This window comes from Harpia harpyja, chromosome 11, assembly GCF_026419915.1.
Source record: "Harpia harpyja isolate bHarHar1 chromosome 11, bHarHar1 primary haplotype, whole genome shotgun sequence".
NCBI lineage: Eukaryota > Metazoa > Chordata > Aves > Accipitriformes > Accipitridae > Harpia > Harpia harpyja.
The window spans coordinates 9,922,450-9,938,294 of record NC_068950.1 but is presented as its reverse complement, the minus strand read 5'-3'; the positions used below and the strand labels follow the sequence as shown (position 1 = coordinate 9,938,294).

General features: G+C 60.2%; 1 protein-coding gene across 1 annotated transcript; it reads left to right on the top strand.

Annotated features, from left to right (window-relative positions):
- QSOX1 (quiescin sulfhydryl oxidase 1) lies at positions 1–11,684 on the top strand. The gene is made up of 12 exons (XM_052801932.1): positions 1–283; positions 2,498–2,598; positions 3,908–3,956; positions 4,136–4,238; positions 5,029–5,119; positions 5,354–5,499; positions 5,965–6,099; positions 6,292–6,421; positions 8,392–8,514; positions 8,610–8,754; positions 8,988–9,167; positions 9,582–11,684. The coding sequence occupies exons 1-12, from the start codon at positions 4–6 to the stop codon at positions 10,310–10,312; spliced, it is 2,214 nt and encodes a 737-aa protein (XP_052657892.1). The 5' UTR covers positions 1–3; the 3' UTR covers positions 10,313–11,684.
- Positions 11,685–15,845: the final 4,161 nt, after the last annotated feature.

The following is a 15,845-nucleotide window of genomic DNA, read 5'->3' as shown; positions in this document are numbered from 1 at the left end:
GCGATGTGGCGGCGGCGGCGGCGGGCGCGGGGCGGGGGGGGCGGCGGGGAAGGGGGGGGCCGCTGGTGGCCGGCGACGGTCCTGGTGCTGTCGCTGTCGCTGCCGGCGGCGCGGCCCCGCGGGCTGTACTCGGCCACCGACCCTTTGGAGCTGCTGGGGACGGGGGCGGAGGGGCGGCTGCTGGGCTCCCCCAGCGCCTGGGCCGTCGAGTTCTTCGCCTCCTGGTGCGGGCACTGCGTCCACTTCGCGCCCACATGGCGGGCCTTGGCCCACGACCTCCGCGGTGAGTCCCCGGCCCGGCTGCCTGCCCCTGCCCTATGCCCCGCTGCCCTGCTTCCCCCGTCCTTCCCCGCATCCCTGCCTGCCTGCCTGCCCATCAGCACCCTCAGACCCTCCCTGTGTCCTTGATCTTGTTTTTCCCCCCTGTATCCCCATCTCTGTCTTCTATCAACACATCCTTTAATTTCTTGTGTCTCTGCCCCTGTGTCCTTATCAGCACCCTTAAATCCTTCCTGCATCCCTATCTGTTCTCCTGTCAGCACCCCTAAATCCTCTCTGTGCCCCTGCTCCCCCCATCAGCGTTCCTAAATCCCTCCTGCGTCCTTGTCCCATCATCCTCCTTTCCATCAGCACTTTTAAATCCTCCCTGCATCCTTGGCCCCGTCAGCACCGCTGCACCTCCTCAGCATCCTCCCCATCAGCACCCCTCAATCCCTTCTGCCCTACCCTCTATCAGCACCCCTAAATCCCCCAGCACCCCTGCCCCAGCCTCCCTGGAGCATCAGCCTGGTGGGAAGGCCCAACCCCCCCCAGGGCCCCCCCCGCCCCCGGTGATGGCCAGGCCTGGCTTAGCAGCATCCCTGGAGCCCCTTTGGCTGGGAGAAGCTCAGGCTGAGCCTGACCCAGGCATGGGGTGTCCTGCTGCCCCCCCCCCCCCCCCGACCCTCCCTCAGCCCCACTCTTCCCTGGTGCTTGCAGGGAGAGGCTGGCAGGGTGCTGGGGCCGGGCTCTGATCCCAGCTGGTTTGTTCTCAGCTTTGACCTTGATGCCTGGCCTGGCTGCTGCCCAACCCCACTTGGGGACCCGCACACCCTACTGCCGGGCCCCTCGCCCCACCAGGGCTCATCCTGCCTCCCCTGGCATCCCGGGGTGCACACGGCTTCTCCCTGTTATTGCACTAATTGATATAGCACGGTCGCTGCTGGTGAGTCAGGGCGCTGGCTGGGGCGGGTGTCCCGTCCGTCCCTCCGAGGGGATGCCATCCCTCCCAGGGGATGCCGTCAGCTCTCCCCAGCAGGGCAGGATGTGAGGAATGGGGTGCGTGCCCGGGCCCTGCAGGGGAGTGCCGGCTCTCCTGGTCCCCCTCCAAAATGAGGTCCCCCCAGGGCTCCCTGCTCTGGAGGCTGGACCGTGGATGGGGTGCCTGCAGAGGCAGGGTGGGGAAGCTGCCCCCGTGCCGCTTGGCATCCTTGCTGCCGTTCCCATGGGTGGATTTTTGCAGGAGCAGGCTGGACAGGGAGGATGCCAATGCTGGGGTGACCTGCGGGCACCACGTGCCGATGAGTCCAGGATCGTACCTGGCTCCCTGCAGCAGGGCTTGGCACTGGCCCTCCTGTGTCACTGGTGCTGGGACAGCGGGAGGCAGCTCATCTGCCCCGTCACCTGCGGCACAGGATGGTCCTAGTGGGTCCCTATCTCTGGCAGGCTCCCACCTAGGGCAGTGTGGGCTCCATCCGTGTGCCCGTGCCCCATCTCTCCCTGTCCGCTCAAATGAGAGGCTGGATGGTCTCTGGCTTGTGTCCTTTACACTAAAAAGAAGCCATTTCAGAGCTTTTATCTCCATTTTGCTGCTGGCTTTCAGAGACTGCTGCTTGAAATGTTTCCATGTGCCCTTTTCTTCATCTCTGTTTTACCCCAGGGACCGTCTCTGGGGAGGCAATGGTGGAGAGATGCAGCAGGGGAGCAGATGCTCAGTACCTGGGCAGGCTCCGCTGTGGTGCCCCGGCCACTGTTTTTGGGTTATTCCCTCTTGGTTATCGACCATGTCCTCGGTCTGGGGTGAGACAAGCTGGAGCCCGTGTTCCCTGCTCTCCCCCAGCCGCGGTTAGCCATCCCTCCCCTTCTCCCGGCAGCCTCTTTCTGCTGGGGCAGAGGCTGGGCAGGCAGAACCTGACAGGCAGGCAGCTGCGGGCAGAGCTGCCTGTGCTTGGGCGCTGGGAAGGGCAGGGCGTGCAAAGCCTGGTCCCACCTCGCACGGCTTTCCCCATGCTCCTGCCGCACAAAAAGTAGGGCACCAAACACCAACGCGGACTGCGGCTTCGGGTATTTGGGGCTTGGAAACCGTCGGTTGGTCTCCTGCGAGGCACGAGCTGTTTTAGGGCTGGGAGGGCTGTGTGCTGGCTCAGTGGGAGATCCCCGCGGTGGTTGTGGGGAGCAGGGCGGTTTTTGGGGCCGCAGAGGAGCTGAGCTGTGCTGACTACGTTCTCTGTCCCTGCAGAGTGGAGGCCTGCGGTGATGCTGGCGGCCATTGACTGCGCTGACGAGGCCAACCAGCAAGTGTGTGCTGATTTTGGGATAACCGGCTTCCCCACGCTGAAGGTAAGGGCTGTGTGTGCCGGGCATTTGCCTGGTTTCACTGTGCTTTGCCTTTTGGCCTGTCCCTCTCTTGCTTAATCAGATCAACAGTCCTATTGCACCAAAATATCCCCTTTGAGGCTCTGCAGGCTGGAGCTGTTTCATCCTTCCCCAAAACATAACTGTGGCCAGGCTGCAGCCAGCGCAACTGCTGGGTGATGTAGCAACAAGGAGGGGGAAAACCAAGATGCTGCTTTGTGGTGAAATGTAGAGGCCGGATCTCTCCTAGGATGGGGGATAGTCCGAAACCTGAATCGGAAATGCCTGGGAAAGGCTGCTGGAGGGCAGAGAGTGGTTGCAGGCACAAGTTTCGGAGGAGCATGCAGGGGTGCTGCAGGAGGCTGCATGGGGCTCTCCTGAGAGCCTCCTGCGGTGGCTGGCGAGGTGCCATCCTTCCTCCTGGGCCCGTGCCCAGCCCCTTAGCTGTGTCAATACACCGTTTTGTAGTGTTTCCCACTGCAAACAGAGCCTCGCTCCAACACAAGTAATAAAGCCGAAGCACTCCAGGTGCAGGTAGTGAAAGCCAGGGTCGCCTTGAGATGGAACGGGGGGGCTAAGGGTTTCGTCAGACATGCCCTCAGTCCCGGCTTACAGGCTCAGCCCAAGGCGGGGTCAGATTTGGGGGTTTGCCAGGCAGGTTGTCTTGTGTCTCAGCCCTGCCCTCAGGTGTCACCAAGCACCCACTGCCTGAGCACCAACCATCTGTGGGACATTGACCAAAAGGTCTCCTGGGGCAGGGAGGCAAGCTGATGTGGCAGTGCCAAGAAGTCACTTGCTTCACATGCCCTGTCCCCACTAAACACCTTTTGCAAACAGCCCGTGCTCCCAGCCCAGCCTGCAAAGCAAATACCTGTCTGATGCAACCTGGTTTCGCTGCTCTGGCTGTATTGTGGGCACTGGAGCCACCATGGGAGGCCAGGAGTGTGGAAAACCCCCCTTCTCCTGCTTTGTGAGAGCTCTGGAGCAGGGAGATAGTGGTTTGCAGGACCGGGAAGGTCCCTGCTGTCTGCCAGTGCTCAGCCCTTGGCTGGACATGGCTCCCAGCCCATGCCTGCATTCCTCCCCTCCAGGGGTGCCCCACAAGACGGGGACACGGCTGGGAGCTCCCTCTGTGGTGACTGGTGTCGGTTGGCATGCTGTAACATCATGGGGAAACCGAGGCAGAGCTGGTCTGGGGAGAGCCTCTGCATGCTGGGCTGCACTACCTCCCTGTCCCACTCCAAACACTGTCACTCCTGTTTCCCCTTGTGGTTTTTCTTTTTTCCCCTTTCAGTTCTTCAGAGCTTTTAGCAAGAAGGCAGAGGATGGGATAAGGATTACCAGTGAGTATTCAGAGCCACGGGGTTTTCTTACCCCAGGTGTGAACGGCCAGGCTGCCCACACCCCCTGCGTGTTGGGACCTCAGGGAGCCCAGGTGGGCAGCTCAGAGCTGCTCCCCTCGGCTCAGCCCATGGGACCAGCCTCCCCAGGACTGACCCCTTGGCATCCTGTCCCCCTGCAGATCCCAGCGCCACTGTTGAGGACCTGCGCCATGCTATCATCACCAACCTTGAGCAGAGCCAGGACACCTGGCCACCCGCCTGTCCTCCGCTGGAGCCGGCAAGGTAGGGATGGCATGACTGGGAGGTGGCTCTGGCCTCCATCCCATGGAGAGCAGGTTTCTGGGGAAATCCTGAGCCTAAAATGAGCATGAGGCAGCTGCTGCATGACCCATGTCCTAAGGAGACACAGATGACCTGGCCAGTCTAGAGCCATTTATGCACCCCGGATGAGACGGGCCATGTTGTTGCATCTCATAACAAACCTGCTCATCAGCCTTAATTAGAGCAAGCGGCACCTGGGCCGAGTACGTGGCAGTGCTGTGCCGTGCCAAGTGAGGCCGCTGCTGTTAGCAGCTTTTTCCTGCCCCGAGAAAGGGTTTTCTTGATTTGGTGCAAATTTGCTGGGATCTGAGTTGTCTTTGCCGGATGCAGGCGGTTGCTCCGCTGTCCCAGGCAGGAAGCATTTGGCTTTCCTGAAGCGATGGTTGAACTGGGCACGTGCTTCAGGTCTCCAGTACCTCTGTGTCCTAGCCAAAAAAACAACAGCCCTGGTTCAAGTTCATTGCTCGTTTTTTTTTCCCCCAGGCAAGTGTGGAGATTTCTCCTGCCCTGCCCATGCTTTGTTTTCTGCCTCCTTGGCTGACCCTGGCGGGTCTTCTCAAAGCCTGTGAACCGGAGCAGAAAATTGGCCTGGAAATTTCAGCAGAGAGACAGTGCCCACTCGGTGGGGCTGAATCTACACCAACATCCCCTGCCGAATCCCCAGGACAAGGGACAAGCTCCTTTGGGGCAGGGGGGGTAGAGCATCTGGCTGATGCCAAGGCACCTACTGCCATCCTCTTCTCTTTTGCAGCACAGAGGAGGTTCGCACCTTCTTCCAGAGGAACAAGGACCAGTACCTGGCACTGATCTTCGAGAAGAGCAACTCCTTTGTGGGCAGAGAGGTGGGTACAGCTGCATTTACCCCCCATTTCTCTTGAAGCCCATGTCCCTGGTGCCCAATAACTCCTGGGTGCCTTGGGCAGGGAAGTCCTCTTCCAGCAGCCTCCCCTGTCAGCTTGCACACTGCTTTGGAGGTGCAAAGTGTTATACAGGGTGCAAAATAGCCCTGCTGTACCCCTGGTGGGGCTGGGGTCCTGCCGCCCCCCCAACTGACCTTGGGGCCACTGGACTTGCAGGTGGCGCTGGACATGCTGCAGTACGAGAACGTGGCAGTGAGGAGGGTGCTGAGCAGTGAGGAGGAGCTCGTGGAGAAGTTTGGCGTCAGCACCTTCCCCTCTGGCTACCTGCTCTTCCGCAATGGCTCCTTCTCCCGCCTGCCTGTGTGAGTGCAGGATATGGGGCGGGGGGGCATCTGGGGACCCTGGTGGGGTGCCAGGCTTGTGCCCCATCTCTCTGCTCTCCTTTGTCATTGTGGGAAAGTTCAACAGGAAGGAGACAGTGGCTGGGTCGGGCAGGGGGTGGGAAACTGCTGGTGGACACTGAACGGGCTGCCAGCCCTGCCTGGAACTGGTGGAAGGGAAAATGACTTGTACCGAGCCCCATGAGCCCTCTGCCACACCTGCCTGGAGATGGCACAGCGTGGCTGCCTGGGGCTCAGCTCTGCTCCAGGTTGCATCCCAGGATACCCGCTGCTGGGGCAGGTAGAGAGTATGGACCACCTCACACTCATTCTGCAGGTCCGAGTTGCCTGTCTGGCTAAGCCTTTGGTCTCCTTTGCTTCCTCCTGGGGGCCAGGGACCGTTTGGGATGGAAGAGGGTCTTGCTCACAGCTTCTCCTTCCTTGCAGGCACATAGAGGCACGCTCCTTCTACACCTACTACCTGCGCATGCTCTCGGGAGTCACCCGCGGCTCCTACAAGCTGAACAGAACTGTCAGCACTTCCAACGAGACCAACACATCCCAGCCAAAGCATGCTGACCGGTCAGACCTCCCCATCCATCATTTTGGGGCTGTGGGAGGCTGGGGCTGGTGCAGGGAGGAGGTGCTATGGCCATGGGTGGGCAATGGGCTGGGACTGTGCCTTTCCCCTGGGAAAAACCCCAAATCGTGGCTGGGTCCCTGGGGGTGGCAATTAATGGGCTATGGACCATCGTGTTGCGCTGCCCTCTCCAGCTCCAAGGTGTACGTGGCTGACCTGGAGTCCACACTGCACTACTCACTGCGGGTGGAGGCTGCCCGCGCTGCTGTGCTGTCGGGAGACCAGCTGGCTGCCTTCAAGTGCTACGTGGCCATGTTGGTGAAGGTGAGGAACTTTTGGTGTTGGGAGAGGAACTGTCCACACCTCCATGTAGCTATTTATAAAGCGAAATGCAAACGCAGGGTGCGGGCCGCCACGTCATAGTGCTCACAGGTAGCGAAGTGCAGTGGTCTCAGATGTGAGCCCTGTGTCCTGGTGCTCACTGTATCCCACGGTCTCCATGGATCTGTCCCCATCCCTGTGGATCTCCCAAACTCAGCCCAGAGTCTCAACAGGAGCTGGAGAGTTTCAGACGAGATGTGGGGTGCTGGTATTGGTGGGCAGAGGAGGATCAGCACTTGCAGGAGGTGTCGAGGCAGTAGGTCTTTTTAGAAGAGATGCTGTCACCCACTGGGGTGGCAGAGATGATCAGAGGGGTTTGTAACTCTGATCGTCTGACTTTGATGCTTGGCCTGGGGAGCTGATCTCTGTGGGCTCCTTTGATAGTCCAGGAAGGGGACTCCTGCTCTGAGTCAGGCCCTAGAAGAGCCTAATTTAAGGTCTCCTTTTTTCTTCTCTGTTGGGCTTGGTGAAACTGAAGTGTGTAGGAGCTTTGAGCCAGCAGAAGCAGGGCAGTTTAATTTCCTGGTGTGATGGAGAGCTGCGTTTGGCTGAGTTTTCCACTGCTGGGGTTGCAGGAGCCCTGTCCCCAACCCTGTCCCAGCCCAGGCTCCTTGGCAGACCTTCACCCAGCTATGCCCGCCTTCTTTGCTCCCTCCTTTGTTACCCAGGGTCTCACTCTCAGTTTGGACCTCACGTAGCCCTTGCTGATGTGTGAGACATCCCCTGCTTCCACCCCTGCCTGCTCTCCCTGAGCAAAGAGCTCCAAACACAAGCCACTGGTGCAACAAGTCTTAAGTCCTCAGCTCAGAGCTTCATGTAGCTTTTCCTCTGCTTGCCCCCAGCTATCACCCTCACTATTTCTCCCTTTAATGAGATCCACGGGGTTGTGGAAATAAATCCCCCATCGCACCAGCTCCTTCGCCAAGTGTATGAGCTTGCTGGGGTGGTGGGGAGCAGCAGTGGTTTTATTTGATCAGCTTCTCTTTCTTCCTGCAAACCTTCCCCTCGCCAGCCGAGCACCGGATTTGGCAAGGAGCCGAAGATGCGTCCCTGATTCGGGCAGGAGGCACCGGGGTGGTGGGTGCCAGGGCTTCCACGAGGATGCTGAGCCGGCGCTGCCGTTGCCGTTGCCGTTGCCGTGCTCGTCCACGGGACGGAGCAGCGTCCCCAGGATTGCTGCCAGCCCGGCTGGGCTCAAGCTGGGGGAGCTCAGCCAGCGGGTCCCAGCCTTAACTGTTGCCTTCCCAAGAGATAAGGAGGGAGGAAAAATTCTAACTTGGAAAGAAATGGTGCCTGGAAAGCAGGGAATTGTGCAGCAAAGCCTCCCACCCAAGGAGCCGGGGGGACGACTGTGTTTTGCAGCAGAAATACCAGGTCACTGATGAATTCCCCTGCGAATTTGGGGCTTTTGGTGTGATTCCCCATGGGTCCGGGGAGAACAGCTCAGACTTAACAAAACGCTCCTTCCTTTCGATTCCTGGTCACTTTTCCTGTGTGCTGCTGGTCTCGTCCTCCCTGTGGCACATATCCCTCTGTCTGTCCATCGGTGGCACATGCTGGTGGGCTGCCTCCTCTCCCTGGAGCGCCTGTGGTTTTAAAGTGCTGCTGCTAATCGGCTTTGTGCTGACTTATGGCCAGAGTGGCTTTTTGCCTCCCTCAGACGGGGCCAAGGTTCGGAGCCTGAACATGCACGCAGGGACCTCGCCACCGTGGGGGGGACACGCCACGACCCCCAGCCCCTCGGGGCCAGGCACCAAAACCTTGCCAGGACCGCACTGCCCTCCAGCACATGCTGCCATAGAGGATACTGGTGCTGCCCAGTGCCTGTCCCGGTGAGCTGGGCGTGCCGACGGGCTGCCCCGCTGCTCCCAGGGCAGGGTCTTGGTTTCCTCACCTGTCTCCCCCCTCTGCAGTACTTCCCCGGGCGCCCCTGCGTGCAGACCTACCTGCAGTCCCTGGACGGCTGGCTGAGGAACTGGACGGAGCCTGAGCTGCCCCGCAGCGCCTTGAAGGAGGCCATGAAGAATAACAGAGATGTAAGGCACCCGTGGACACCCTCTCCTCTCTCCCCTCTCCCTCCCACCCTGCATCATCCACCAGCTCCATCATGCCGTGTCCATCTGTCCTCCAGGCCTCCCACCCCGCCGTGCTCCCCACCAACGTGACCTGGGTGGGCTGTCAGGGCAGTGAACCCCACTTCCGTGGCTACCCCTGCGGGCTCTGGACCGTCTTCCACCTGCTGACCGTCCAGGCTGCCCAGAGTGGCCCTGACAAAGGTATCGGTGTCCCTGGTGGGGTTTGGGTCTCGGGGAAGGGGTATCTGGACAGGTTGTGGCAAGGGCAGGGATGCTGTGTGCGGGCAAAGGCTTGTCTCGCCCCAAGGCAGGTCTGCGGGGAGAGCCACAGAGTTGGGGTGTGGGGTTGCCACCTCAGCCGTGTGACCATGGTGGTGGCACTGTGGGGTCCAGACTTGCTCTCTTGTCCCCCACTATCTTCTGCCTCTCCCCAGAGCTGCCGCTGGAGGTGCTGAGCACCATGCGCTGCTACATCCGGCACTTCTTCGGCTGCCAGGAGTGTGCCCAGCACTTCGAGGCCATGGCAGCTGAGTCCATGGATCGGGTGGCAGGCCGGGAGGAGGCTGTCCTCTGGCTCTGGTCCCACCACAACGAGGTCAACGCTCGCCTGGCGGGTAAGGGGGGCCGCGGGGAGGGAAGCCAGGGTGGCTTCCCAAAGGGAAAAGGGGAGGCGAGGTGGAGGAGCATCCCTCCTCCTGGATGGAGCTGGCAAATGGCTGCCTTAGGGTGCAGTGGTGGGGACATCCTGTTGTCATCATCCCCCATCACAGGGGACAGCAGCTGGCTGTGCAGCAACAGACTGCCCCGGAGATGCAGTTGAGCCTTACACGCTCCCCGCAGGGAGCTTCCCAAAGCTGCCACGTGCCCTCGGAGGACCACTCCTCCCGAGACAGCTCCTCCAAATGTCCGCCTCCCTGTCGCCATCACCATCTCCAGCTGCTGGATGCTCCAGGGTGTTTATACCAGTACAGGGGGAGGGCTGCATTGCATGTCCCCTCTAACCCCCTCACTGGCTCCACTCCCTGCAGGAGGTGACACGGAGGACCCCAAGTTCCCCAAGCTGCAGTGGCCTCCGCCAGACATGTGTCCCCAGTGCCACAAGGAGGAGCGGGGGGTGCACGCCTGGGACGAGCCAGCCGTGCTCACCTTCCTCAAGGCACACTTCTCCCCGGCCAACATCTACCCGGACTATGCTGAGGCCGACCCCATCGCTGTGGTCAGGGAGGGGATGGGCGCCAGGCTGGGCACCGAGGGCCCGCGAGAGGAGAGGGAGAAGGAGGAGGAAGAGGAGGAAAAGGAGACGGAGGGCGAGATGAGAGCTCTGGGGCGACCGGGCTCCCCTGAGCCGCGGCGTCCCAGCATCGTGCGGCTGACTCCCAAGCTGCGGGAGGTGAGCGAGGACATCGTGGACCTGGACTCCTTCAGCGAGCAGCACTTCAAGAGTCAGGCGCTGCGAGCAGCAGCCGGCCGGCGCCGGCGGCTCAGCAAGCGGGACACCATCGCTCTGCCCCAGGATGCCGGGGTGGGCCGGGAGCACCGGCGGGCTTCCGGTGTCCTGGTCCGGGAGGAGGAGGAGGTCAGGGAGGGCGTGCGGAGGAGCCCCTGGCTGCGGGTGCTCGGCTTGGGCTTCTCCCGTCTGGACATCAGCCTCTGCGTTGCCCTCTACTTCCTTTCCTCCATGTGCCTCCTGGGCATGTACACCTTTTTCCGCCTCCGCACCCGCGCCCGGAAAGGCCGCCCTGGCTTCCCTGTGGCCTGAGAGCGGTTGTGGGGGGCCGGGAGCTGTCCCCAGGGTGGGTGGGCTGCTGGGACAGCGTTTTGTCCCCCAGCAGGAAGGGGTTTGATGTATCCCCGCTGGGAGCTGCGCCCGTTTGCAGCAGTCGCCTCACCCAGGGTGGAGGCAAAGGCTGGAGGGCTCCTTTTAGGGGGAAGGAGCTGTCGGGGCATCCCCCTCTCAGATTGTGGTGCCGTGTTTTGGGTGTGTGGGAGCTGGGATGCTGGCAGCAGTTCGGATCTCGGCACCCAGCTGCCCTCGGGAGCTCCCCAGCGCTGGGCTGGTTTCAAACTGGGAAGCCCAGTCCCGTACTGGGGAACAGCCCTTTGGGGTCAAACCACTAGTGGGGCCAGGAGTGTGGGGGTTTAGCCCCCCCAAAAAGCAGGCACTGCTGGGTGGGGGGTGGCAGTCATGGGTTCACCTGCATTTTGTGTGTCCCCCACTTTGAGACATGGACTGGGGCTCCCCACCTTTCCTCGCCTCTCCCCACGCTGTTCCTCACTCTCTGCTTGTCTTAGTGGAATAAATTATTTTTGCCGACACCAGCCCTGCTGTGTTGGCTGGTCCCTGCCATCCCCCTACCGCCGGCTGTCCTCACTCCAGGCTCCCTGATCACCCTGGGAAGAGCACTGGCTTGGTTTAAATCCTTTAAATATTTTTAATTGTTACTATTGTATGTTTTCTCCTGCTTTATGCTTCTGGATGCACCCGTGGCCAGCTGCTCCCCATACAGCCGGCATGTCCCCATGGTTGAGGTGGCTCGTGGTTTGTCCTCAAGCAGGGTGATGGGGAGGGAGCCTGGGGGGGCAGGAAGTTGCTGGAAAAAAGTTGGCACAAGCCATGGAGCTGCAGTTCGGTGCCGGCCATGCCCGTGATCCAGAGCAGGGAGACGCACGCGAGCATCCCTGCATCCCCCTGGGGACCGGGACCTCCACAGGTGTGAGCCCCTTGTGCCTGTCCCCGATTCTCTCTGCCCTTTTATCCTTGTTAGGAATCATTAAGGAAAATGGTTGTTTTCCGGGGTCGGGGCCATCTGCTCTCCCGGCGCTGCTTAAATCCCCCTGTAACAAATTCATTGGGATTACGCTGCCCTCCCCTAATCCCGGCCCTTCCCCCCACACGGGGGATTTAAAAGGATTAGAGCCCGGCCGATAATAAACTTTATTAAGGGGGAGGAGGGGTGTCAATCCGATTTGGAGCCTTTTTCTTGATATCTTCACTTTGCCCAGGTGGGAGGTGAGGGCCTGTGGGATGGGGAAGGAGGGTGGCTGGCTCTGCTGCTGCCCAGGCACTGGGAGCTCTCACTCCTCTGGACCTTCCTCCCTCACCTGCCCTTGAAATAAATTTTCTTGCTCCATTTTTCCTTCTTCTTTGGTGTCTGCGCACGGTCACATCTCTGTGGGATGTGGGGCTGGCACTCCTGCCCTGCCACCACTCGCCCACTTGGCCTTGGCCATGTCCCTTAGCTGGGCCCTCAGTGGCCTCATCCCGGCATGGAGGGGGGCTGCATCCCCCCAGCCGAGTGCTGGTCCTGCCCACTGCTGGGTGATAGATGGGGAAGGTCTCATCGCTGCAGCCCTGCTGCCTCCTTCTCCTTGATTTCCCTGGGGGGTTTATCCCCAACATCAATAACCCCCCATGCACCCCTTCCCCACCAGCTGCTCCTGCATGGGACCGAGGGCTTGTGATGAGGGGCTGCCCGTGGTTATCCCCGGCCCCAAAATAGTTCGGTGGGGTTGCCAAGGCTGGGGACAGGCTGGGGGATGTATTAGGGTGCCTTTGGGGGATGCAGCAGGAGGGTGCAGGGGATTAGAGGTGGGTGCTGGGGCGGGGGAGGAGGGACCTGCTGGCGGGGGGGGTTAGCAGGCAGCCACAGGCAGGGCTGCCCAGATTAGCATCCCCGACAGGCCCGCTGGGGAGATTTACAGGACCGGGGAGCTAAAGCGGCCGTGCACGCAGGAAAAAGTCCAGTAAATAGACTTTCCGTAATCCTGTTTGGTGCAGTCCCAATCCTCCTGGCCCCAGCTCTCCCAGGCTGTGGCACCAGGGTGTCATCGTCCCCCCCCAGCAGCTGGGGAACCCCAATGCAGGGCACAAATGGGCCAGTGCAGGCAGCAGTGCAGGCAGGAGGCTGCTGCAGGGCTCAGTGCTACCTGGGGGAGTGTCCCCCACACTGTCCCCCACCCCAGGATGGTGACTTTGAGGCAGGCCCCCACCCAAGCCCTGGCACGGGGGGAGCATCAAACTGTGCCATGGCCACACTCGCAGTGGGATGCGCTGTCCCGGGGGGATCCCTGCTCCAAACTCCTTGAGGTGCCCTCCCTGATGGGGGTTACCCCTTCCCAGTGCCGCCACAAGCCAGGGCATCCCCGGGGCTAATTACCCAAATGGCCACAGGCTGGTGCGAGGCGGCTGCTATTCCCTAATACAATTTACCCTCAAGTGCAATTTAATTTTCTGCGAGGCCAGTGGCCAGCCCCCCGCCCCCCCCCCCCCACGCACCCAGCCACCTTCCCACCCCTTCGGCACTCGCTCCCTCCCGCCTCACCCCTCTTCCCTTTCCCTCCTCGGCACGGGTGAGATCCTTTCTCCACCGGCATCCCCCCGTCTGCCCACGCTCGGGCCATAAAATCACCAGGGGTTTGCTTAATGTCGATTAATTTTCAATTACAACTAGCAACGCCCCATTCAGCAGCGCCTGCAAGGGTGAGAGGCTTTCTCCAGCCGCTGGTGAGTACCCGGGTCTCACCGTGCTTGTCCTCATGCCAGGCCACCCCTGGCAATGGGGGCCGGGGGGGGTGAGGGGTGAGACAGGATCACAGGTAATTATTGGGGTAATTAATAAGTGGGGACCAGTGGAGGCCACCGGCGGGCTGCACATATGGGGGCTCAGAGGGCTGTGGCCGGCGCTGCCTGGAGGGGAGGCAACCCCACGCCAAACCGTGGCTATGGCAGCTTTGGCCCCGTAAGGATGTCCCCCCGCTTGGGCTGGGGGAGCTGGTTTCGTCACATGAGGGGACTCTGAGAGCTGGCCTGAGACCTGGCAAACTCGCTGCGTGGGTGGTATGAAGCCTTGCTGTCGGCTGGGCTCCCTGGCCCACTCTGAGCCCACTTAGGCTTTGCCAATGGGGGACATGGCTGCACTCACACACCCCCAGCCATGAGCCAGGTGTGGGTTTTCTTTGCAAACCCTAATTCTGCCCTGAAACATCCCTGTTGCACTTGGGAATGATGCACCAATGTCCCCATCGGTGACACACTGCCCTCGGTGTCCCCAGTTTCCATGTGCCCAGAGCTGGGGCACATGAAGGGAGGCTGGGTCTGAGTCTAGGCAAAGGCTCTGAGGTTTACCTGCTTTTTTATTATTAATTAACACCGTCGGGGAAGGTGCAGGAGCACCATCCCTGCTCGTCTGTGCGTTTTGCATAGTTGTGTCATGCTGCTCATGTCTTCATCCGGCTACAGGGCCAGAGGGGGTTCAGGCAATGCCAAGGAAGGAGCGGGGCATCTGTGCAGGGCCAGAGCCCGCCCAAAACTGGCCCAGAAACACAACCTGCTGAAAATTGTGACATTCACCCTTCTGCAGGCTGGTCACCACCGACCCTCAGCTCTGTTTTGGCTCTGAGAGGAGGACAAAACTTGGTGGGGGGCATTTCACACCCATCATGTGTAAACTCCCCCTTCCTCAGGCAGTGCCAGGACCCAGCAGCACCCTGGGTGGCACAAAGGGGGGTTGCTCATGCCCACCTCCACCATCCTCTCCTCCCTGAATGCCGGGATAACGGGGTGGGTGTGCTGGGAAAAGCAAACCCAAAGGAGATCAAAAAATCCCAAAGCAACGAAAAAAAACCCCAAAGAGACCAAGAAAATCCCAAAGCAACCAAAAAAAACCCCCAAAGAGACGAAAAAACCACCAAGGCGAGGAACAGATGGACAGCAGGAAGGATAGAGGGGGACAAAGCAATGCTACAAGGGGAGGAAGGGATGAAGGCTCTACTGGGAAGATGTGATGAGCCAAGAGTGAGCAGGGAGGAGGATACTGGTGGGTTTTGGGTGGTTTTTTAGCGGGCACTCGTGGTGGCAGCCCCCCCCCCCAGCAGCAGGATGCTCCCCTGAGGCGAAGGCTTGGTGCTGCGTGATTCCCTTTGCCTGCTTGTTGCTGCCATGAGTGATTCGGAGCCGGGCGGAGGGGGCTGGATCAATCTGGCAAAGCAGAAAAATGAATGAAAATTGAATTCCCCGAGGAGAAGGGGGTGGGGGGAGCTGCTATCCCGGTTGAGAGATAAATCAGAGCGTGCCAGAGAGGGAGGGATGGAGATGACTCCCAGCAGCGCTGGAATAATTAGGGAAATAGGTTGGAAATGTAAAGTGGTGGGATAGGGAGGCCACAGGGCAGTGTCTGTTTGTCCGGCTAAACTTCTCCCGTAAATCTGCCTTAGGGACCTGCTTTTCTGCGTCCCCGGGGCTGGGAGCCATGCTCCCGCACTGCTGGCTGGCTGGGGACCATGTAGGGGGGACGGCAGCCCCTGCCCCAAGGGGCTGGGGAGCGCAGGTGGCCAGGGGCGGCAGGGGCCTGGATGCGCTTAATGCACTTAAAAGCCGGGGCTTGATTTAGGGGAGAAGGGGAGGAGATGGGAGAAGGGGCTGGGATTCACCTCCCCCGCGGTGGAGAACCAATTTTGGGATTTGGTGGATGGTGGGGGCTCACTCCTGCAATGAGTGCACACCGGTCTCTGCCCAGTGGTGTGAGAAGAGCCAGCTGGGGTTTTGCTGGTAAAATGAAGCTTTGGGGTTAAAAACCAGCACCTCATTATAAAAATACTGTTTTTTCCTAAGGAATCATCAGGCTTAATACATTTCTTAGGTTTTATTACTTTCACTTTTAAACAACATGCTTTTCTCCAATTGCTGGCGTGTCCTACCCACACATTTCCCGAGGGGCTGGATCAAGTTTTTTTCAGGTGGGAAAAGCCTCTTCCTCATTTGCATTTCAGCATGGAAACGAAGGCATGGAAAGGGCACGTGTGAGCTGAGGGCAGCTGCGCGCTCGGCTGGACTGAGCACCCTTCTCTCCCCTCCCAGTGCTGCCATGTGTGCCACCTCGGAGGTTTCACCCCCCTTAGGCAGGCTCAGTGCTCTAAGCACCCCTTAGCCAGGCAGAGCGGGACATCACAGCACATTGGGGCCGTTTGGCACCATCATCACCAAGATGGTGACACAGTGAGCATCAGAAAGGATGATGCTCTACGCACCCACGCTGGCTAATTTGGGCTGCATTTTGGTGATTTTCCTTTGCTGCTGGGTACTGCCGCCTCTTGACGCATTGGTTTTGCTCTGGTACTCATCGACGGGGTTGCCCTGGGGTTTTCCCTCAGCAAAGCCCTGTGGGGATTGTTCTGGAAGCCATAGTCATGCCAAGCCCTTTGCCCTGTGCCTTTGGCATCGCCACCCTTGTGCCACAGTGGCTGGCGAGCGGGCTGTCGGGCTGGGCGTGCTGCAGCACTGCAGAGCTGGGTTG

Excerpts from the sequence above, each read along its gene's own strand:
- QSOX1 (XM_052801932.1), top strand. The coding sequence starts at position 4 with ATGTGGCGGCGGCGGCGGCGGGCGCGGGGCGGGGGGGGCGGCGGGGAA. Across the intron at positions 284-2,497 it reads CTTGGCCCACGACCTCCGCG|AGTGGAGGCCTGCGGTGATG; the intron begins GTGAGTCCCCGG and ends CTGTCCCTGCAG. Across the intron at positions 6,422-8,391 it reads ACGTGGCCATGTTGGTGAAG|TACTTCCCCGGGCGCCCCTG; the intron begins GTGAGGAACTTT and ends CCCCCTCTGCAG.